A 24,163-nucleotide genomic window follows, 5' to 3' on the forward strand; every position below is an offset into this window, starting at 1 on the left:
GTCTGCCAACAAAGCACCTCTTGAAAGAAATCTATAATTTAAGTGAGTGGACCATAACGATAATCTGACACAAAGTAGGTAAGTGTGGGTCATATACAACAATTTAAATTGTTGACAGAACCACCATACAGAAACTGTATTGCACTTAGCTCTGTACAACGGAACACACTCGTCTTTATTGTAGAACTACCAGTTACATAGCAGTATAGCCGTTTAAGAGGAAATCCCAATAACTGATGTTTCCAATAGCAGGGAAGCTGCCTGCTATATGTTTTTTTTTTTTTTTTTTTGCTCTGTACAAACCAAAACTTTCTCCAAACTATTAAAACTGTGTAACTTCTAATGATATAAATCTCATAAGTCTCATATGTAATGTGCCACTTTTCTTTTATTCTAAATTCAAAACCAGGTAACTTCAAAGGTTCCCCCTCCCCGCCCCCGAAAAGACTGAAATGGATGTCTGAAAGAATAACCTGACTAGATATTAGAAACTGGATGTGCAGATGGATTCAAGTGCAGCTCTGGCGCACGGGTGTAGAATGCCAGGTTCCTCTCGGGCTTGAAGAGGCTTGCACATCGCTACTCCTTGCGGGCTCTTCTCTTGCGCAGGGACTTCACGGGCCCGTCTCCGGACCCTGTGCTCTCATCTGCTTCCTTCATCTAGAAAAAGGAATGTGAAAACACTTACGTCCACACAGTGTGTCAACTACTGGGTAGGAGTAAACAAGGCATTTCTTAGTCTCTAAAATACGTGTTCTAACAATGAAGTGCTACATCATGTATGTTCCTCTACTTCATGCAGCTGACCAGAAATGTGTATATAAATTGATGTTTTAATTTGCTGGTCTTTTGGCACAATTACATTTTTAGGAGAACTCTGCTTATCAAATATGCATCTGACAAGGAATACTGCTAACAACTTAATTCACGGTTTTATGATTTAGAACTTAATGTCATAATTAATGCAAGTTTCTCTGACATTTGCATGGTGGGATATTAAGCACTAACTACTCATCACTATTCTGTATGAGATGAAGGCTGAAGTGGTTTCACAGAGGCTGTCTCAGGTTCTGGCACTCAGCACTTTGAGAAAACTCAGGAGAGAGGAAAGGGAAACATCAGATTTATGGTCTGGGGCTTTCTTTCCTTTAATTTTCCTTACGCATAAACTTGTGCAACAATATAAAATAATGTAGTTATATATTATACAAAAGTTATAATTATTTCTCAAGGTTATACTATACAAAATAGGCTTATTTTAGCTCACTAACAAATGTATACAAGACTAAAAGAGTGGAAGATGGAATTGAGACATTTTTAAAGGTACACAAAATATTTTGTGAAACAAAATGCAACTAGAATATATATTCAGATGAATGATTGCAAGTTTAATTATTTAGAGAATAACAGCTGAAACAATGACTGTTTAAAACTCTGTTCTGGAAGAAATGATCTTCACCCAGCTCCCTCTAAATATGGATATTCATACTAATGATCCCCCAAAGCCCTTTAAAACCTTTCAAGGCAGTTAAGGCCAGTAACCAGGTATATGTTCTGAACGAGCTTTAGAAAACAAACAATATCAACAAACAACAAACAAAATCAAACACAAGTATATTTGGGAGATTTCCTCACATAGACAAAATAGAAAGTTTGTTTCAGCCTATGCCACGGGCCAGGCAAAACTGTATAGCCACCCCCTCTCACCCCAGGAATGTAAGTGCTGACTCCGTGGGGCAGGGTGAGGCAGCTCTCCGAGGGCGGGAGAAGTGGAGAAAACAGGCCATTGGTATATGCTGGAGGTTTCTGATTCCATAATAACTGACTCAGAAAGGCACTGTGGAAAGTTCCATTACATACCGGGATATGAAAAGGGGTAGACCTACCAAGTTAATGGGAAAACTAGTTTACTAAAGATTTGAGAAAAAACATGTCAGGCACTAGTACTCAACTACCCAATGAGTGAAATACTTCAAAATGTGAAATGTAAATTATAAGTCAATGAGAATGTTTTTACAATAGCTGTTAAGAAAACTGTTTGAAATAAACACAATTCTCTTGTAAATATTCAGTGTTTATTGTACCTTTCAACAGACTAATGATAAAACTCATAATTTTTTATAGATGCATCTCTCTCTTTGTACTTTTTCATTACTTTATACTGTTTCTTAAATATGGAGCCTCTATGAAAGCTGAGAGAAATATGGCAAAAAATCCTTCACAAACCAGATTGCTGCTTTTATTGAAATAACTTTTTGGCAAATGATCAGACACTGAAAGTGGTTTTTATCTTCTGTTAGAGATTCTTACCTCATCCTCTGATCCAGACTTATTTGATGTATTACCTTCTTCTTGTCCTTCTATGATTTCAATTTCTTCTTCACTCTTTTCCTCAGGTTCACCTTCTTCTTCTGGAATACAGATTTTATTAAAGGCAAAGACTTGATGAATTAGAATTTCACTCCTGAAAAGTATTAAGTACAATAACAGGGGTGGTTACTTAAATTCCAATGTTTAAAAGCAATCTCTCCCATGAGAAATTAAAAAAAATTATTAATACTCATTTTACCACATTTTAGAAATAAATTGTATTTGAAGAGAGGGACAGGTTTAGAGAATTCTTAAGTATTTAGAGTGTATATAACATGAAAACCAAAGAATCTATGTGTATGTTTATGAGGTCTGTCCAGAAGGTATCCAGCCATGTACTCTGAAAAATAGAGATATTTGTTGAAACAAGATATAACATTGTTCATGGGACAATGACACCTCAGTCCCCTCCAAAGTAGGCACCTTGGGACCTCACACAGTTCTCCCAATCGCCATCAGCTGCCCTATTGTATTTTCCTGAATCTCATCAACGGTCTGAAATCTCTTCCCTTTCAAAGGTGATGTTAGTTTTGGGAAAAGCCAGAAGTCGCAGAGTACCCAATCTGAGCTATAGTGGGGCTGAGTCACCTGGGGGATTTGATGTTTCACAAAAAAACTGTGCAGGAAACATGATGCATGATCAAGTGTGTTGTCGTGATGAAGCTGCCAATCAACATTTGCTCATAGCTGCGGCCTTCTGAATCATCTGAATAGTTTCCATGGGAGAATGTTCAAGCTTAATGTAAAATTTGATGCAGATTCGTTGCTCTACTTGCTCAGTCGTCTTGTACATGACAGCCACACAGTACACATGCTCACTCAACAGTGTCTACCGCCCCCACTGACTAGTACAGTGAAGTCGACATTGTTCACACATACACATTCCATTCCCTCTCCTTGGCTGCCAGGATACATAAATGTCATGCAAAACATGTTGTATTATCAATGGCTAGACTTCTTCTGGATGGACTTCGTGTATATATATATATATACACACACACACACACAAAAATATATACAAATATATATGTAAGTATAGGTATGTCTGCATGTTTTTTTTATTATGGTTTTTAAATCAACTGTTTAATCAACTGAATTTTAAAATAGTGCTCAAGACAATTTAAGCTGTCAAGGGCTCTCAATCTGTGTGGAGGACTGCTCCTTGTAGTTTTGGGAATTGTAGCTCAAGCCATGAGCCAGCCCATCCCCCTGCCCCCGGGAGGTCTTTAAGTCTCAACAGAAAACCAGAAGGCTGTGAGGCAGACAGGACTAAAGGCCCCTCAGAGGGTTCCCAGGGGAATTGGATTTAAAGAATGCATATTATGCTTCAGAGCTTGCTCCACTTTTCTTATCTCTTAGTTAACTATAAACAATCTGTAGCTAAAAATGTATGAAGCCTTGCACTTAATGCCAGTGTGGCATCAGGATATTTAATAGACTGACACAGACTGGTCACTGTTCTCTATATTGATATCTGTAATCCGTAACTGTCAACTGTAACCCAAGCATCTGAAGACTTATTGATGATTCATAAATCTTGACCTTGTATCTCCTGAATCTCCTCCTCAATAAAAGGCACGGGAAATGGAAGTTCTGCGCTCTTATACACTAAAGAGATTAGCTGCCTCCCATCCCTCCAGACAAAATACAGTGTCCTGGATAAATCTGTTTCTCTGCTGTGGTCTTGAAACCTCTGCAGGACAGAGTTTCCAACCGAGCTGGGGTGTTGGAGTCAGATCAGCCTCAAATCTAGATCTTGGCGTGGGACACCTGGGAGATGTTACTAGTTTTATACCCAAAGACCTCCGTTCTTCAGTTCTAACATCTTTAGGTTGTTAGTACAGGGAGGGAAGGGGTCATATGATCCAGCAATCCTTTCAGGAGATTCGATTACTTATTGGATCGGATAAGCTATCTGATAAACAGCAGCCATGGGGAGACCCGGTGTTGATGTGGTTGCTGCAGTCGCCTGCCTTCCCCCCATTTCTCGTGGGTGGAGGCCACAGTCCATGCCGCTCATCTCATCTGCATTCTCGGAGGCAGGAAAAGTCCTTGCAAAAATCTGCGGCATGTGGGATTCACAGTTACTAGGCTTGTAAGGAACTGGAGATTTAAATATCTGTCTTCCTAGAAGACAACACTATGAACAGGGTGATGGCTGCTCAGGAAACAGCCCCCAGGCAGGGACAATGACTCCTCTTTGCCGCAGTGACGCCTTCTTGGGGGTGCAGAAGGGATGAATTTGACAGCAAGCGGGAGAGCTAGTGTTTACCAGAAAATCTACTGTGTTTATGGGCTTTGCCCAGGGTCTCTATTGTGAATCACTATCACTGTCTTACCTTTTTCAGGAGTTTCACCATCGCTTTGTTTCTTTTCCTCTTCCAGGTCGACTGGTTTCTCCAGGGCTGCTTTCTCTTCTGTCACTTTTTGCTCCAGTGCCCCCTTTGTTTGTGGTGGGCATATGTCCGTTTTTTTATGCTCTGCCTCTTCATGTGTTTTCTGTGGTAGTTTAACATAAGCTATTTTTACTAAAAGTAAAGCACTATATTTTAAAAAACATTTTTGGCAACTGATATTATACACAATAAAAATGACACAAAATTTAGTTTATTACTGTTAAGAACCACTTGCTCGATTCAGAGAACTCTTAAACACTAAAAGGAAATCAGTTTGTTTACCTTTACTTTTCCTGGCCAACAAAACGAAGTAATTAATGCTACTGGGAGCCCTGCTGTCACAAGGTAGATGAGCCACAGCCACGGATGCTCCTCAGTGGCTGCCGTTAACTGTGCGAATATGCCGGGCTGTGGACAAAATAAGCATCATAACGCAGCTCAGACTTTACAAACCTGCAGTAGGAAGTACAGCCTCCCCGAAAAATGTACTAACCTAGGTGTTTTATATTAAGGACTGTGAACTTGTTGAGCTAAAAACTACTTCATTTTCCTATCTTGTACTTTGTAACATTTAAACTTTTTAATTACTAGCATGCATTGCCGTTGGTACCTTTGTGGGTGGAAACCACTAACCTATTAGCAAGAATAATGACAATCTTCTGGCAAATTTCAGGGTACAATTAGTCTTAAATTTTAAAAAATATTTTTATTGATTGATTTTACAGAGAAAGAGAGAGAGAAACATCACTTTGCTGTTCCACTTATTAATGCATTCACTGATTGATTCTTGTATCTGCCCTGACCTAGCCACAACCTTGGCATATCGGGAAGATGCTCTAACCAACTGAGCTACCTGGCCAAAGCACAATTAGTCTTTATGGATATATACAAGGTGGAGCAAAAGTAGGTTTACAGTTGTGAGTATGTGAAACACAAGAGCTTATTCTTGTATTATGATTAATTATTGTATTATTTTCCATACAAACAACTGTGAACCTACTTTGCCCTACCTTGTATTATCTGGCTCGTTTAGAAGTATATAACCTCTGATTACTCATTCTCTACTTTTAAAGGACTTATTAATACAATCAACTGAGAATTATTGCTACCACTTAGACTTGGAATTGACAAGGTGATAAAGACTCGTAGACAAGGACTATAAATATAGATATTAAGTAGCCTCACTTCGATAAACAGCAAATAATTCCATTATAGCTATCATGATTTAATGAACGAAATGAATACTTACATATACATACATAGTTCATTACATAGTGTATAATGAAGCTGTATCATAATATAGTAAAGCTAAATATTCTGTTCATATAAATTTAAGGACACTTCTTTGACACTTAGTAATTATTACATTTTACTGACCTTTTAAAGGGCAATATGCATAACTAAAACCAGGACCAAGTCCTGTTACTACCACATGGTTAGTACCGTACCTCATTTGCATTTGCTACCATTCTTTTCACTCCCCAGCCATCTGCAGCCCAATGATCTGCTACTTCTTTTTCTGAACAGATAATAAAATTATCAAAGTAGATATCAGAAGTCATAGACCAAAGCTCTAAACCAAGAGCAGAGAAAGACATCAGAAGAAATGGATGAACATCTTCAAAATAATCTGGATTAGGAATTTTTCGAGGCCTCCAGACTCCCTGGAAGAAAAATAATTTGAAGACATTTGCAAATAAGATAATATCATTATAAATGTTACTTAAGAAGTATAATACTTGTTGTTGAATGAAATCAGCTATAGTAACTGGAGAAAAAAAAGCTTTGCTATTAATTCATTAGTAATTCACTGGAATTGAAATCTTGTTCTTATTCTGTACGTGATATTCTTATAAATAATACTGACTTTAAACTCTGCAAAGAAAAAAAAAAAAGGGCAACGTGAAAATCCAACACACACAGAAACTTGAGTAATTAAATTTCACAATAGGTGACACTATTTTAGACCAGTTCTTTATATTTATTAAAGTTGATTTAGGCAAGATATTATTAAAATTGACCAAATCAGAAAGTTCACTGTTTGGCAAAAATAGAGCCACTCCTTTTAACACATGCTCATGACAGGCATCATTAATCAGTCATGGTTGAAACTCAGAACAATTGTCCAACATCAAAGTTCCATTAGCCCTGAAATGATTAAATGCAACCAAATCAAATAAACTCGACAGTACGATAACTCACTGACCCACTCTGCCATCAGATACAGCTGTTCTGTGCCAGGCACTGTGCCAGAGCTAGGGATACAGTGACAAACGTGGCTCTTGTATTAGGGAGTTTAAAGTCAAATGAAGGAGACAGACATTAAAGAAAAGAGTTACCAAAATAAACATTTTGTGAAAAAAGCTCTGAAGAAAATCTAAAATGCACAATTACAATATGTAACTGCGCATGTGTAACATGTTAGAAAATGTCAATGAGTAATTAGGTAAAAATACAGGGTTAAAGGGATAATGTAGGGACTTCTGCTATAAAAATCTAGGTACCCTCAAAAGATATCTGATTCATATTAGAAAAAAAATCCAAATTTTAATAACACCAGAAAGTACACAGCACCATAATTAAGCACAGGCACTCACTCCTCTTGATCAGAATTAATTTCTTATATTTAATTCTAAAATACAACTTTATTCTGCAATAATCATCAATTATTAGGGAAAAATATGAAGTGACTGATCTCCAGTTCTTAAATTTATTTCTCCAGAAAAAATAAAGAATGCTTTACTTTTAAAATATAAACTAGTTGAAGAACTTCTTTGACATTTCAAGATAGCCAAGGCACACCATCACAAGTCAGTTTTCCAAAGTTAGCATTATCAATAAGTAGATATATTATAGAAAGAGAACAACATTTTTGATTCTACAATGGGACTGGAGCGAGTGGTCATTACCTGATAGTCAGGATTATCTATCATTGGAGGTCTCCACACTCCCTTGTACCTCGGGTTATCGATCATGGGAGGTTTCCACGCGCCACACCCAATCTGACATGCTGGGTTAAGAATTTTAGGTGCCTCCCATTCTCCATCCATGTCTTCATTCCTTAGGACAGCAGAACAACGCACATATAATAACCTCAACACTTGCCTGCCAGTCACGTACACCAGTAACAAAAGGTGAGTAAGAAACAAGACAGTGACCTTGGGAGACGAAGGTTGCTTACCAGTCATCAGGCTTTTCAGCACTAGGATCTGGAATGAATTTTGGTTCATCATCAAGCCAGCCATCAGGTTTAACAGCACTTAAATCTTCTATCTGGGCAGGTTCATTTTCATCCCTGCAAACATAGTATTTTATATAAATTATTTAAATTATTCAAATGCCCATTACAAAACTCAGAAGGTACCCAAAGGTATTTCCTACCCTTCTGTCTGTGGGTCTACTATGTCCCCAGTCCCCCCACCTCTCAGCCCCTGAGCTTCTCACTTGCCAGGTCTTTCATAATAGTCCCTGATGTGCCCCATGCATACATGCACACCTGTACACTCTCTACACAAAGTGTTCTAAACAAAGTAAGCTAAATGTGGTTTTTGTCACTTAAAAATGCAGTCATTTATCCACACATACATATTGGATGTTGACTGTGTGTGAAGACTGCTCCGGGGGCCCTGTTCTATATACACACATCTCCGCTTCATTTTTCCTAATGGTTGTACAGTCTTCTATTTAGCAGATACACTATAATTTATTTAACCTACTTACTCTCTTTTTTTTTTTTTTTACAAGTTTGGCTTTTTTATTTTTTACTTATTTATTTTTTAAGTATGTTTTACTAATTATGTTGTTACAGTAGTTCCAATTTTTTTCCCCTTTGCTCTCCTCTGCCCAGTACCCCCCTTCCCTCCAGCAATCCCATCCCCCTTAGTTCATGTCCACGGGTCACGCATATAAGTTCTTTGGCTTCACCCTTTCCTATATTATTCTTAACATCCCCCTGTCTATTTCATACCAACCAATTATGCTTCTTAACCTCTGCACCATTTCCCCATTTCTCCCCTTACCCCTCCCAGCTGATAACCCTCCAAATCATCTCCATGCCTATGATTCTGTTCCTATTCTGGTTTGCTTAGTTGGATTTTGTTTTTATTTTTTAGATTCAGTTGTGGATAGTTGTGAGTTTGTTGTCATTTTAGTGTTCATAGTTTTGATCTTCTTTTTCTTAAGTAAGTCCCTTTGACATTTCATAATAATGACTTGGTGATGATGAACACCTTTAGCTTTACCTTGTCTGGAAAGCACTTCATCTTCCCTTCCATTCCAAATGATAGCCTTGCTGGATAGAGTAATCTTGGTTGTAGGTTGCTTTTCATCACATTGAATATTGCTTGCCAGTCCCTTCCTGCCTGCAAAGTGTCCTCTGAGAAATTAGCTGATAGTCCTATAGGCACCCCCCTGTAGGCAACTCTCTGCCTCTCGCTTGCTGCCCCCAGGACTCTGTCTTTATCTTTCACCTTTGGCATCTCAATCTTGATGCATCCTGGTGTGGTCCCCTCTGGGTCCAGCTCGCCCAGGACCCTCCATGCTTCCCAGACCTGTATGTCCATCTCCTTCACAAAATTTGGGATGTTTTCCTCATTTTTTTTCAATTCTTGCTTCCTCATTCTGCACTGGTTGACTGTTTTTTTCTTCTTCCTTATCTTCCAAATCATTGATTTGAACCCCGGTTTCCTTCTCTTCACCATTGGTTTTCTGTGGATTTTCCTTCGTTTCACTTAGCATAGCCTTTACTTCTTCCCTTATGCATTTGCCATACTCAAGCATATCTGTCAAGTCTGTGAGCATCTTTATCACCGGTGTTTTAAATTCTGCGTCTGTTAGGTTGCCTATCTCATTTGTTAGGTTGGCTATCTCCTCCTCGCTTAGTTCTCCCACTGGAACCTTGATCCATTTCCCCTTTTGGGCCATACTTCTCTCTCTCTTCATTCTGACAGGCTCCTGTGTTTGTTCACCTCTGCACCCCAGGTAGAGCTGTTGCTTCTGTTACGTTGTAAGGGGCAGAGCCTTAGGGATTCGTCAGTGCAGGGTGATCTGTTTCACCATGTTGTGACGCTGTATGTGGGGGAGGGGTCCGAGAGGGATCAATGTCACCTGCCCAGCACTTGCCCCTTTTCCAGGAACCTCTCCCACTTCCTCACCGGACTGGCGCCCCTCTAGCTGCTGCCCTGGCCGTCATTCCCAGAGTGGGTGGGTCTGTGGACATTCTAGGACTGTGGGGTTCCTTTAAACAAGCGACTTTGCTAAGACTGGCAGTTTCTACCTCCACCCCAACCCTCATTGGTCTGCACAGTAAGAAGCAATGAGGCTTGATGTTCCCTCATGCTGAGACCGTGGGCTGTGAGGTCTGGTGAGAAGCTGGGAACACTCCCCAGGTGTCCCTCCTGACTTTTTAAAATGTGTGACGGCGCTTTCTGCCAGCCTGCTGCTGCCACCGCTGCCACCGCCACCACACTGTGTCCTCTCCGCCCCTCCTACCTGTCTGGATGAGTATTTCTTCTTTATATACTTGCTTGCTGGACTCCCATGCAGCTTGATTTTCTGGAACTTCTGGTTGTCTCTAGTTTTGAGGTAGTTGTATTCCTTCTTAGTTGTGGAGGGAGACGCAGTGTGTCTGTCTACATCTCCATCTTGGCTGGAAGTCCAAGTTTAACCTACCTATTCTTGAAGGACATTTACTGTTCCCCAAAACTTACTATTACAAATTATGTTTTAGTGAATATCCTGGAATATATTAGAAATTAGTAAGACTTGAAGCAGCTAGAGGAGCTTGAGACCTTCGCCCATTGTCCTTTATAAGATTATAAAGGGTCTTAATATCTGAGAGGGACGGATTATTTTTTATTGTTAAAATAATTAATTAATCATTTATTTATTTAAAAAAAGAATATATGAAAAAAAAAGAAATTAGTAAGAAATCAACCCTCTATTAACTATATAAATTTAAAATATTTTTCCAGTTTCTTGAGTATTTTAAATTATAGTTTGTGGTGGGTTTTTTTTTTTTGCCATATACAAATCACTTAATATAGTTAAATTTTGTTAACATTTTCCTTTATGATTTTCCAATTTTATTTCATATTTAGAAAGGTCTTCCCAACTCTAATATTTTTTAAACTCTGTATTTAATTTTAGTAATTTTATATTTTCATTTAAAAATAACTTAGTAAAGTCTAAAATATATAAACAATCATAGTATGTACTGAATAGAACTACTAATATAATTTTTGTCTTAATAGAAAAGTGGAACTTTTAAACAAGAGGCTACATTATGATTTTCCAAAAAAAACTTAAGTTAACCAAATAAACTGAAACTACTCTCTATGTATAAAAACTTGTACTTGCCTGATATCAATGTTCTCTTGAGTTTCCAAGGGCTCAGAGGAATCAGAGTTTAAAATTTAAGAAAGACGCTATTTTTAGGTAATATGTCACTTAGCAATATATAACTAATAAGTAGGGTCAGATACAAAAAGACAGATAATCTACTTAGCAAAACCACATCTGTTACTCAATCAGGAGGAAAAAAAATTAAGTTCTTAGGAATGAAGATAACAAGATCTTTATGGAGAAATTACAAAATGTATTTGAAGGACAAAGAGTTCCCCCATAAATGGAGAGACATGCAGGTATCTCTGTCAAAAATCAACCTATGGGAACTTGGGAATTGAGTACATTTCTCTTCAGGAAAATATTCATAATCCTGAAGAATAAAAATGACACAAATATTCAACTAGCAAAAAAAAATTATGGGTAAGCAAACTGGTATGAGTGAATCCTATATAGTTTTGTAAGACATTGGAAGTATGCCTCTTTTAGGGCTAAGTAATGGAAAAGACAACAACTATATAAATTATGCATACACAAGTTAAAGATTAAACTAGGAATTAAAGTGTTGGTGGTTTTAGAGTTTTGGAATTTCCCTCCACAGCACTAAAAGCACATAAAAAAATACATTGAAAAAAGGAACAAAATTAAAGTATTAATTAAGTTAAAATGAAAATTGAGATAATTAAAAAGTATTGAAGTGCAAGATCCATTTTAGAAAAGTATTCCACCCAAAATAATAAAAATCAGTAGTTCTGATGTTTACAATAATACGTTTCATTAGCAGTAAGCCTCACTTACGTATTTTGTGTCACTACTTAACTGGGCCAAATAACGCTTCACTACTGAACGCTTCGCTTACCAGTTGTCTGGTTTGACGGCGGAAGGGTCAGGGATTTTTGCCCTTTCATCCCATTCGTCAGGCTTCTCATCGCTGAGGTCGTCGATTTCTTTGGGAGGGTTGACGGGGGGATCCACATCCTCCAGCAGGCTGCCTTTGTTGACAACTACTTGATCAACTGATATTTCAAATGTGTCATCTGGATTCACCACTAAGGACCAATTTAAATACATTATAGTTATATGGATACATTTGAAAAATAATCTTCTAAATAATGAAACTACCCTAAACTTTATGGGTAAAATTTTCTCTCAACCAGAAACAGGGGAGGTGCCAATGTAGCAAATCGAAATATGCTGAAATAACTAAATTTAGTGCTTTCTAAAATCAAAAATAAAGCATTAAGTAATAATAATAATTTAATAAAATACTCTATTACTTCTCAAATTAAAAATACCAAATAGCTAGCTCAGTTTGGGACTCACAGCAGTCAGCTTCACTCTTTTACAGGTACAGAATACAACCCAACCTTCTCCTGTATTTTAAAATAATTTTTTGAAAGAATCTCAGACTTTAAAAGTTGCACATGCACTACAAAAATAATTTTTTTCCTAAACTACTTGAGAGTAAGTTACTGATCTCACAGACATCATTGTTGAATGTTTTTATGTATATTAAGCAAGGACATTCTCCTACAATCTAGGAAGTTAACATCAGTGCATTACAGCAGTCCCTCTCTATATCGCGGTTCACTTATCGCGGCCTCACTGTATCGCGGGATTTTTAAAAATATTATATTTAATTATTTATCGCAGATTTTTTGCTATATTGCGGGATTTTGTGGTACTCTATATGTATGTTGTTAAAGTTACATAGGTTTAAGAGTGCAGAATATGTTTAAGAATGTAAGTAGTGTTTATAAAAGTGTGGAAAAGGTTAATAAGGGAGTGGGAAAGGTTAACAAGGGACTGGGAATGATTTATAAGTGTGTGGGTGGGTTTATAAAGCCTTAAAATATATATAAATACTAAAATAAATGTAAGGTTCCTACTTCGCAGATTTTTGCCTATCGCAGGGGGGTCTAGAACGTAATACCCGCAATAAGTGAGGGAATACTGTACTAGCATTTCCTAGAAATCCTTAAAGTTTATTGGCATTTAAAATGTAATGACTCGTAGACTGGATAAAATATCTTAAGGACGACTGAAATTATTCAAGCTTATACTCACCCATATGTTGAGGTTAATTCTAGCTCTCTTAACAGTCCTCATGCCAAAAATTTCACAAAGAACTGTCTTATCCTGTGCTATGACAAGAGAAGCTCCCACCTCCTTTGGTTAACATGGCAGGGGTTCACTGGGTAAAATTTTATCTTGGGAAAGAATGATAGAGGAAAATAGCAGCCTAAAGTTTGCTTGCAATAAGCTAAGGAAGCAGGAGCCGCTTCTTCGCTGGGTTTTCTCGAGGTCACCAAACTGTAAGGGATGTTGCCTTTGAGCTCTTGGCTGTACCTCACCTGTACCTCTCAAATGGTACTTTTACTTTGTACCTGCACTAGAATTACGTCTGTCTTATTTTCCTGAAAAGATAAGTTCTTTAAGGTTAGAATCCATGTTTGTTTCTCCCAAAGCACTTGCCATGAAAATATCAGTGGTCAGCAAATATTTTTGAATGTATGAATAAATTAAAAGGATATACCGAGCGTATATAGATGCGTCTTCTTGTCTGTAAAGAAGTTTTTAAGGTCTACTTCTGGAGGTTTGGCATGTTTCTCTTTAAAAGCTCCAGTTTTGGGGTGTTTGTGTCTGAAGATAAAATGAAGTTTATAATCTTCTCCACATTTATCTGGTCCAAACATAATGGTATAGGATGTTTTATCATGAAAGATTTCCTTCAAAGAGAGATGAGTGATGGGGTTAGTCCAGAATTAAGAGTAGTGAATGAATTTCTCTATTCCATCCAGTTGGTTACAATTTACAAGACTGTATTAAAAGCACATTCACTAAAGAATCATTCAACACAAGTGACAGTAGAGGATGCGGGAAAATGACAAATTTTATTTCAAAATAGATTGCTTTTAAAGCACACAGTACTTCCTTCATAAATATTTAGGAGGGAAGTTGAAACCACCCTGGCAACATCATAATAACCTTTAATGACTTTACTTACATTTGTATTATTAATGTTTTATTAAGAAAATTAAGCACAGAGAAAAACATACTTATGACCCTATGACTACAATGATTATCCATTACTATTGTTCAGGAATACACTAGGAAACAGCTTCCTGAGCAGAGGGAAGAGAAATTCAGACACAAAACCAGGCACAGAGACTGTTTTCACTCCTGTTTTACTACTAGTAATTTCTCTTTATTTAACAGGGCCTACTGGTTGAGAGCATGGGATCTGGAGTCAGATGCTGGGGTTCAAATCCTACCACCATCATTTAAAATTGGCTGCCTGTGCCTCTGAGCAAATTTCTTAACTTCGCTGTAGTTTTGCTTTATCACCTCTGGGGTGTAGATATAATAACAGTACCTACCTTAGAAGGTTTCTCTGAGGATTCACTGAGTTACTCAGATAAAGTGCCTTGAAAACTACCTGGCATTAGCTTTTATGATTGTCATTATACCTTCAGGGGATCATCACCTGATAATACCTAAAACAAGACCTTTCACATGTACTACATACAGCCTCCCTTTCACCTAGTCCTAATAATGGAGCACGAATCCTTTCCTCCACGTGCCACAGCCTGTGTACAGCCACGTGTGCTGCCAACTGTCTCACTACCTCCTCCGATTTCCGGTTCAGGCAGAAGCCCCGACCTTGCCTCCTGTAGGAGAAGGCCGTGAGAAATGTCTCCTACTCTAACTTCAAGCGGCCTAATACAACCTGCTGAACTGGGAAAGCATGTTTAGTTATTTTTTGTGGGGAACTGGCCCACCTTTTTAATTTAGTTCTTTTCTTTGGTCATTTTGTTTCACTGCTTTGCTCTGTTATCTTATTTCTCTGAACAAATTTCTGATTCTTATTTTGTAAAGAAAACTGACTCTAAGCTGATCTCTCAATGACATTTATAAGTAACATGTTCTTCCTTATTTATAGACATGGCACATTTTTTTATGTTGCTAAAGATGACAAAAATGGATGCCATCAAGTAGCTCTTCTGCACATCAAACCCAAAGGCACAGTGTAAAAGCCACAGTAACTCATGCTGGATCATGATTTTCAAAGTTCTTTTCAATTTCAGTTGAAAATAAAACTTTTAGTTTTATCAATTACTCCTTAAAATCTAGTTAACTTTAATAAAGTTTGCTTAAACATTAAAATATCATACCAGATTCAAATCATCAGTGTCTGCTAGGAGTTTAATGTATGCACCTCCACAATCAATACCATCTTGAAAATTTACTTCATATCTAAATAAAGGGAAAAAGATCATACTGCTGATAAATAAAAATTACTAATTGCTCTTCAAAGTCTAATATATCACTCTCAATTTATTTAAACGTAAGTGTTTTACATTGCCAGAAAGCCCATAGTAAGCTTATCCACAACATATAGGAAATAAGCAGAAATGCTGTTTCCCAAGTGCATCTTTAAATATTAAAAGTAGAATGATTATAAACTATTAAAAAGCCAACTAATTTCTGAAGTAATTTTTCCATCAAAACTGATGAATTAAGAATAAAATAGTTTGACTAAAATTATCATAGGAAATTTCAAACTCCGATAAGGAATACAGTAAAAAGCAAAGATAAGGAATATTCAGATAAGGAACAGACTAAAAAACAAAGACTATGGGGACCACAGCTACAGCAACAGATTTCTAAGAAATTGCTAATTTGTCTTTTAGTTAATGTATACCTAACCATGGTAAATAATTGTACATTTAATTAAATACCTCCAGCAAAGAGATTTCATAATCTCAATCAATAATCTGGAGTATTTCAGATTTTAACAGCCAGGAGATATGGGAAATACGAGGGGCAGGGGCAAAACAAAAACCAAAACCCAGAATTATCTTCTGGAGGGACAGCCTTTTGTACTACACGCCTCCCTGTTAGGTGAGTGTTTTAGGAACCCACTTGTATCAGTGCACCAGCTGGTGTTGTTGTGAGAGGCTGTATTCGGCCTCAGTGAATTTTTTTTTTTGAAGACTCAACATGTTTGCCCATTTCATGATGGGTGATTTATGAGCACACCTGCCCACACCACACTGAGGGTTCAGCCTTTTCTGACGGAAAAGCGGCATGGCCCTTTGCCCCACCCTCCCTATTCACCTGATCTCACCCCAAGTGACTTTTTTGATTTCCCCGGATGAAAAAAATCCTCAAAGGGAAACATTTTGCCAATGTGGGAGAGGTGGAACAAAAAATGGCAGAAGCACTAAAAGGCATCAAAATTGACAAGTTTAAAAACTGCTTTGAGCAGTAGAAAAAATATCTCAATAGGTGTATCGCATCAAATGGAGAGGACTTCGAGGGTGACTGAAGTTTAAACATGTAAGATTAAATAGACAAGTTGTTATAAATAAATTCTGTGTTTTGGGGGTCCCCCCACGTACACTGTAACAGCTAAGTGAACTGATGGGAGAGTCTTTTTGTGGAGTTACAACGCTGGGCAATTCTCAGAAGAAACATTTAAGGAACTTGTCTTGTTTAGGAAATGAGACACAGATTTACTGAACAGTATTTAGAAGAGAATTTTAGTAAATGGATGAACTACGACAACAAAAGTCAATGAGGATATGGCTATCAGTGAAAAACAATGACCAAAAAGGTTCTAATTTGGTTTAATGACAATAAAAGAAAACTAGACAAACAACAGGAACTAGTGATAATTTTAATAGACTACTGCGGAAATGTTTCTGAAGAAACTTCAGTGAAAATAAAGTAAAAAACAGAAAAGTATAGAACACAAAACTTTGAACCCAATTAGTGCATATCTTTTGTATTGAAAAGAATAGGAAATATAGTAACATTTTAAGTGACTATTGCTGAGTTGCCAGATGATGGTGGTTTTCCCCCTATGTTCTACTCTGCTGTATTTCTCAATATCTGAGACTTATTCTTGATTCGGCCACTTACTTTAGTGACACCAAGGGTGAAGGCAAGTTATTGAAGCGCTAAGTCCCTATCTGCTCACCTTGCTGATGGGCACACTGCCCGTACCTACACCTCAAAGTTAAAGGATGGTTAAAAGATACCATGCATAGCAATGGCAAATAATAAATAATGCTCAAATTGTTAGCTTCTCTATGATCAGAAGAAAGGGTTTGTTTTTTTCATTTCTTAAATAAAGGACAATTTGTTTTCCCCAAAGCCTTATCAATATTTTTATTTTAAGCAGTAGCTGACAAAGCAATTTATGTCCTTGAAGATCATTAAGTAAAGTAAATGGTGCACAGTGTGAATTAAATGTCCACATTTACTATTTTAGGTAAAACAAAATTAAGAAAGCTATAGGTAATTTAAGGAAAAAGAGTTCTATGGAAAGCTAAGAATAGGGAAGGATAATTTATAAATTTTATCTATAAATGTGAACATAGCTTAGTTATCCTATTATGTCTAGACTCAGTCACTATGTCTATTATTTTTAAATTAACTTGCTTTTCACTCAAAACCGCGAGATGCTTGTGTATACATGCATTGTGTGTTCACGTGAAACTGAAAAGAAAAATCTGAATTTTTATGCCCATTTTATAACCATTATAGCTATATTCAGCAATCGAATTATATATACTAATATAAATTTCAGAAAATGTTCAAAAACACAACTTACTGAACTATCAAAGGTTTATCAGCAAAAATAAAGGGCTTCTCTAACACAGCAGATATCGCATGATGCTTTGCTCTGGATTTCAGCACCAGCCCTCTGTCACCGGGTACTCGGTTTTTTTTCAATTCTTCTATTTCCCATCTTCCTAAAATATAAAACAGAGCAAATTAAACTACAACCAAAATGCGGACTTAAAAATTATACATCAGCAGTGGTGAGCAATAAGATTTTTCTATGCAGGCTGGTTTGAGAAAATTGTTTTAAAACTTAAATCAGGAAATAATATCTGCAATTGTATGTCTGCTAATCCTTTTTCTCTTACCAGGGAATGGTTTCATTTTCTTAGCTGAAAGTGTGGAAACTAATAAATAATAAACACTATAGTATCTGATTAAAGCCCTTTGAAAGCTGCCTTGTTTGGATTTCTCTGACTTTTGAAGCAACGAAATTATAAAGTATGCCTGTCTCCTAAGGTCTAGCAACACTGTATTTTTAAAATGAGATATTTAAAAATTACATATGAGACAGAGTATCTTTAACACAAGATGTGCAGTTTGCCTCAGTCTTAAGTATTTGGAGATACATGGTATTTAACAGCTACTTTTCTTACTTGGCCGAAGTTACTGTGGGGATTTAAATTTCATTCTGAAAATTGTAGGCCCAGTGAACACAAACTGCAGTCACCCTTCCTGGGCAAAGGCAATCAGCCCTCGGAACTGTCGGCAGGGAGCGCAGCGAGCACTGGGGGAGCCCAAAGCGGGGCCAGCGCAGAGCTGCACTGGGCCCTCTCTGGGCCGGAACTTCCCGTGCTTAAGGTCAGGAAGCTCCTGAAATTAGATCATGGACTGCATACAATACCTGCAGCCCAAATGTTGTGTATTGGATTTTCCCCCTTTCCTCTTTTCAGAAAGGAATATAACCAACTTATATTAATTTGTTCTAGTTTTGAAAATTCTAGGATTGCTTATTCCAACACCCCTCACCTCAATTTAACAGAAATTGTCTGTTTTCCAGTATTGTGCCTACTTGAAATATTAACGGGCACATTGGAATCACTAATGCTCTTTATATTACTTTTTTTTTTTCTTTAAAAAAAAGAAAAAAGGAAAAAAAACCACAGTGCAAGAACCTGAATCGATCTTATGAGTCAGAGGGAGGTGTTTTGGTCCATCACTGTGCAGACTTCATTGGACTTTTAAAAATGAATTTAAAAAATGTATTGGGATCCTTTTCCTGCCTTCCCTCTAATTTAGTTACACTATACTTTTCTTAAAAAGATGAATTTATTTGATATTTCTTCTCTCACAATGATGATAAATTCTATTATCACTACTAACCTGTGGTTTGACCAAAACAAAAAGGTCTTCTTTTAAGAAGTAACAAGTTGATCTTTAGGTTATTAAAACATATTGCATTTTTTTGTAATTATGGACACTATCAGCTATGAAAAAGGTATCGTCGTCTAGCACTTTAATTTTTAGAAAACGTCACAAGTAATTATTCCTAATGACAAGAGGTTTTCCCAACTTCAAATAAACAATAACTTTCCGTTAACCAGTCATTTACCCCAATGTAGACAATACCAGGTAATATAAATTCTGATGTAAATAAAACTCCAAACAGAATATATATGGTTTAATAAGACATCCTGAAAGAACTGTTATTTATTAAACATATATTGTACTTTCATTAACAGCTTACTCTGAAAAATTTAAATAAGTATACTCGCAGTGCAAACCTTGTATACCAGCACATACTGTTTTATGCAGATTTGCTTATTCCTGAAAATACAGAAATGAGCCTTACTTAAGTAGCATGTGACAAAAGCTATTAGTAACTACTATGAATACTAAATAGTCCCATAAAGAAACTAATATTGGTGGCTTAAGTATAGATTACTGATGGACTTCCAGAAATACTGAAGAGGAAACAAGATAAAAGACTGAATGTTCTATTGTGAAGATTGAGGCCCCATATATATATATATATATATTTCATAGACATAAAATCTGAAAACTAGTAAACTTTGGGTTATACTAGTTACATTGAATATTTAAATAAATATTTTACCATTATATATAGAAGTCTCCATGTCTGTATCATCTTTCTTTGCTTTTGATAGGACCCACCTATAAATAAAGGTAAAAGCAAATGTATATCATTAAAACTAAGACTAGAAATTTATAGATACAACGCATATTAAAAACACAAAAAAAGAATTCCCAACAGTCGCTTTTCATTCAAAAATAAATAAATACTTAAGGGCTAAATATGGATGCCTATACCTCATCCTATAAGGCTGGAGTTAAGTCAAACTTGCAATCTGCAATTTACTAGCTTGATCACAGGTAAGATACACTAAGCCTCAGTCTCCTCACCCATAAAATGAGATAAAGATAGTACTTAACTACCTACTTAGGACAGTGTCTGGTATATAATAATATGTAATAATTCTTATTATTTTACTATTATTTAGAATGAAAGAGTAAATTGAATTTATCATGTGAAACTTGGTTATTAATATCTGTCCTAAAGGATGAAGAAATATTATGAATTTTTACTTTATATTCATAATTATTTTCTTTATAAGTGAATAACTATTCAAATCAAACTTTTCTATCAACAACAAAAATGTGATAAGGTATGGCTTATTTTGTCAAATAAAGCATTTTAACTTTTTAATAGTTACACAGCAGGGGCAATTTTCATAGGCCAATAACCAATAATTTCATAGAAGCTAATCAAGTCAAAGGAAACACTACTTTGAATGAATACTCACCCAGCCAACCTTCCGCTATCAAAAGTTTCTGTAAAATAAACTTCTCCTATAGGTTGAGGTGTCTTATAGTTAATCTAGAAAATAATTTTTAAAAATCTAAAGTTATTCATCTCCACAAATGTTTGAATAAATCATCCCACTAGTTAAGAACCTACTATGCAATGGAAAAATAGATAATATAGGGTATCATGATCTCTGACCTCAAAACTATGTACCCTAGTGGTGCTAAGATCCAAGTGAATGCAAGAGATACAACGATAGAGAAAATACCATACACACAACCAGAGGATACACCAATTCCTTCTAACATGGAAGGAATGGGAAGAAGTAATAGATAAGGCCTCATGACACAGCTGACGTGGCCTTAAAAGAAATCCAGCAGGTGACAATATCTGGAGCTATAAATCATCAGAAGCAAAAGAAACAGTATGAGCACAAACATGGAAGATGAAAAACGTAGTAAGCAGGTAGGCTAGTTTAAAATTAACTTGTAACTTGCACTGATACGTGACTAGAGGGGGATGATATTATGTTGAGACATAAGTAAACCAGAGAAGAAAAATATTCAACAGAGAAAGCATTGCAAAGCAAATTATCTGCATAGCTGCTGTGATGATGATACTGATGGACAAGATGGTGGTGGCGACGGTGCTTCTTTGAGGAAAGTACTGTTGCTGCGCCCATTTCACATATGATGAAGTGGTAGGAGAGAGACAAAGTGCCCTGCCCACCGTCTCACAGAGAGCTACAGTACTTAAAGATACGAGCTCCGGCTGTCTGGTTCTGAAGCCTGTACACTTAACTACTACACTACACAGAACATACCAACAAAAGAACTTAAGAGATTAAAGGTAATTTGTTGACGAATTATCAAATGGTAATTTGAGTTGATGATGAATGATTAAATTTTGCCAAACCTAATAGATCTGGGTCCTTTCTGAATCAGCCTTTGTGATTTTATTTGTATGACTAATTATGAGATTTCTTCTCTTAGCCGTCAGAGAAGAGGATGCAGAAGCACTTTTTCTATTTTCACTGTCCCTACCCAGGTCTCACAGTATAACATTTCTTGTCTGTTAACGGGAGGAAAGTCAGTAAACAAAATTCCACATAATTATTGACAGGGTCAACATTCTGCTATCGAAACCGTGGGCCTCCAGGAAGTGCACTGACTGAGCTCTGCTCTCCCCGGTGTCATGTATCACACACACAACAGAAACCATGGAAACAGGCAGTGGTGTCACGGGGGCTGGGGGCTCCTCTCCTGTCCGACTGCCCTTTAAACCACCAGCAGCTCACGTCCCTTTATTTACACTTTACCCAATCTGGATTACTCATGCTGTACCTCTGGAAAGGTCAAAAATCTTCTTTCCCACTTATCATCCCTTCAAATTATCCCCAAATAGAGCTCAGAGGGGAAGGTTTCTGCCGCTTCCTTTGAAGCATTTGCCTCCCAAGGCCCTATAGCAGCTGCATCGAACTCAGTCACTAGCGCTTCGATTCCTTCCTTTCTGTGGTTCATAGAACTAGGTTTTAAAAGAATGTGCTTGTGGAGCTTCAAGTTTAACAGGAGAAGGAACACTCACCTTTAACAGCTGAACAGCACTTGCATTTGCAAATAAAAAACTAATAAAGAAGTCTGTAACAACTTTATGTTACTCTGTGGGCCCTCTAAGCAGTAGCTGGCACAATACAATTGATGCTTTCTCACCATCAAAAATATTTCTGAAAAAATGTCTGATTGTCCTAATAGTATGAGTATTCCTCAATGTGAATGCTCTTATGGATTGTCAAGATACACAAAAGTCTCCGCCAAGTTCTTCAGACTCCGCTAGTGACCACCGACAGCCCACGTTAACAACGCAGAGACAGAAACAGTCACGTCCATTAGCTGCCTGCCTCCTCATCACTTCCCTCTCCAATTCATCCTCCTACTTAGTATTTTCTTCCCTCAAATAAATAAAAGAAAAGCTGCTTACTTTACTTCCAGGGGAACTGCAAAAAACACTGACTTTTGTTTTTTCTAAGGAGAGCTGGCTATGTCAGAAATAAGACTGAAAACCCTTCTCTTACCTGAAGTACTTAGTCCTCGTAAGGCAGTGACGAACTCCTATTTTGATAGTGAAAACCTTCCCCATATTTATTTGGTAATAAAACCATGCTAAGTGCCATGCACAAATTTCTGTAGTATATGGGCACTCTAAAACACAAAGTAACAAATAGATGGGGAAAAAAAGTGTTTTTCTATTTATTTAGAAAATGAAGACCATTAGGACTGAAATAGATACTAAGAGATTAGTCACTCCTATGTATCAAGTAAAGGAATAATTTACAACTGATTTCTTAATAACCTTACCTCAGAGAAAAGTTCATTTTCATTAGTATCAATCTCTCCTGAATTTTCATCGAAGTCTGTCACCTCAACTTCATCATCCATAAGTTCTGCATTAGTTGAGATGCAGAGAAGACCCAAACATAGGCAAAAGCCTTGGAAATGCATACTGATTATCTGTCAAATTAAAAGCTATCAGGGAAAATAAAACAAAGTTGTGAAAAATGTGTGTAAGTATATTACAAAGAAATATTTTTCCTTAATACCTCCTTTATTCCAGGATGGCTTTTAAAACAAATCATTATTAAGAAAATTACTTAAATTATGCTTTGAACAAGTGAAAATACAAATACAGAGTCTAGAGCCACAGGCCTGCCTCTAAAAACTAAGAACCAAGGCATAAACCTAATGTTATAGATAAATGATCACCAAACTCAAATAGTAAGGGGACCCTGTTAAAGGAAAGAAAAAAGAATAATTCCTGTTTGCTTAAGTTGATTTATTACAATGTTTATAAGTATATAAAAACATACAATTGGAAATTTTATAATTATAAAGCCAAATATGAACTCTCTCCAGATAGAGTCCAGCCATTGTTAATACAAGACGGTTTGTGCAACATCCATGTAACCTGGCAGCCAAAGAGGATGGACTGGAATGCGCATGTGTGAACAATGACGACTTCACTCTACTAGTCCGTGGGGGCAGTAGATGCTGTTGAGTGAGCATGTGTACTGTGTGGTTGTCACGTTCAAAATGACTGAGCAAGCAGGGCAACAAATCTACATCCAATTTTGCCTTAAGCTTAAACATTCCTCCATGGAAATGATTCGGATGATTGAGAAGGCCACAGCTATGGGCAACTAACTGGTGATTGGCAGCTTCATCACGACAACACACCTGCTCATGCATCACATCTCATGCAGACATTTTGGCAAAACTAAATCACCTAGGTGACTCAGGCCTCCTACAGCCCAGATTTGACATCTTGGAACTTCTGGCTTTTCCCCAAACTAAAATCACCTTAAAAGGGAAGAGATTTCAGACCATCAATGAGATTCAGGAAAATATGTCTGAGTAGCTCATGATGACTGGGAGAACTGTGTGAGGTCCCAAGGTGCCTGATTGAAGGAGACTGAGGGACCACTGTCCTCTGTACAATGTTTCTTGTATCTTGTATCTTCTTTAACAAATGTCTCTATTTTTCATATTACATGGCTGGATGTCTTCTGAACAGACCTCACATATATATAAACTCCAAAAGTTTTTTTAAAAGAATTTTATCACCATGTAATCTGATAAGTCTTTTGCGGAAATCAACTCAC

General features: G+C 36.9%; 1 protein-coding gene across 1 annotated transcript; it reads right to left on the minus strand.

Moving 5' to 3' along the window:
• Positions 1 to 155: 155 nt before the first annotated feature.
• Positions 156 to 23,024, minus strand: CLGN (calmegin). The gene is made up of 14 exons (XM_090288013.1): positions 22,863 to 23,024; positions 20,507 to 20,580; positions 19,798 to 19,856; positions 17,731 to 17,872; positions 15,284 to 15,365; positions 13,645 to 13,837; positions 11,968 to 12,157; positions 7,948 to 8,061; positions 7,676 to 7,826; positions 6,215 to 6,430; positions 5,049 to 5,174; positions 4,710 to 4,869; positions 2,311 to 2,411; positions 156 to 660 (listed from the first exon to the last, which is right to left on the minus strand). The coding sequence occupies exons 1-14, from the start codon at positions 23,004 to 23,006 to the stop codon at positions 580 to 582; spliced, it is 1,833 nt and encodes a 610-aa protein (XP_090144139.1). The 5' UTR covers positions 23,007 to 23,024; the 3' UTR covers positions 156 to 579.
• Positions 23,025 to 24,163: the final 1,139 nt, after the last annotated feature.

The sequence above is a fragment of the Furipterus horrens genome, unplaced genomic scaffold (assembly GCF_987537825.1).
Source record: "Furipterus horrens unplaced genomic scaffold, mFurHor1.1.pri manual_scaffold_10, whole genome shotgun sequence".
Classification (NCBI taxonomy): Eukaryota; Metazoa; Chordata; class Mammalia; order Chiroptera; family Furipteridae; genus Furipterus; species Furipterus horrens.

Bases quoted from the DNA above. Each gene is read 5' to 3' on its own strand.
- CLGN (XM_090288013.1), bottom strand. From the start codon at position 23,006: ATGCATTTCCAAGGCTTTTGCCTATGTTTGGGTCTTCTCTGCATCTCA. The intron at 6,431-7,675 runs GTAATGACCACT...TTTTTCTTCCAG, and splicing joins TAGATAATCCTGACTATCAG to GGAGTCTGGAGGCCTCGAAA. The intron at 661-2,310 runs GTAAGAATCTCT...TCCTTTTTCTAG, and splicing joins AGTCTGGATCAGAGGATGAG to ATGAAGGAAGCAGATGAGAG.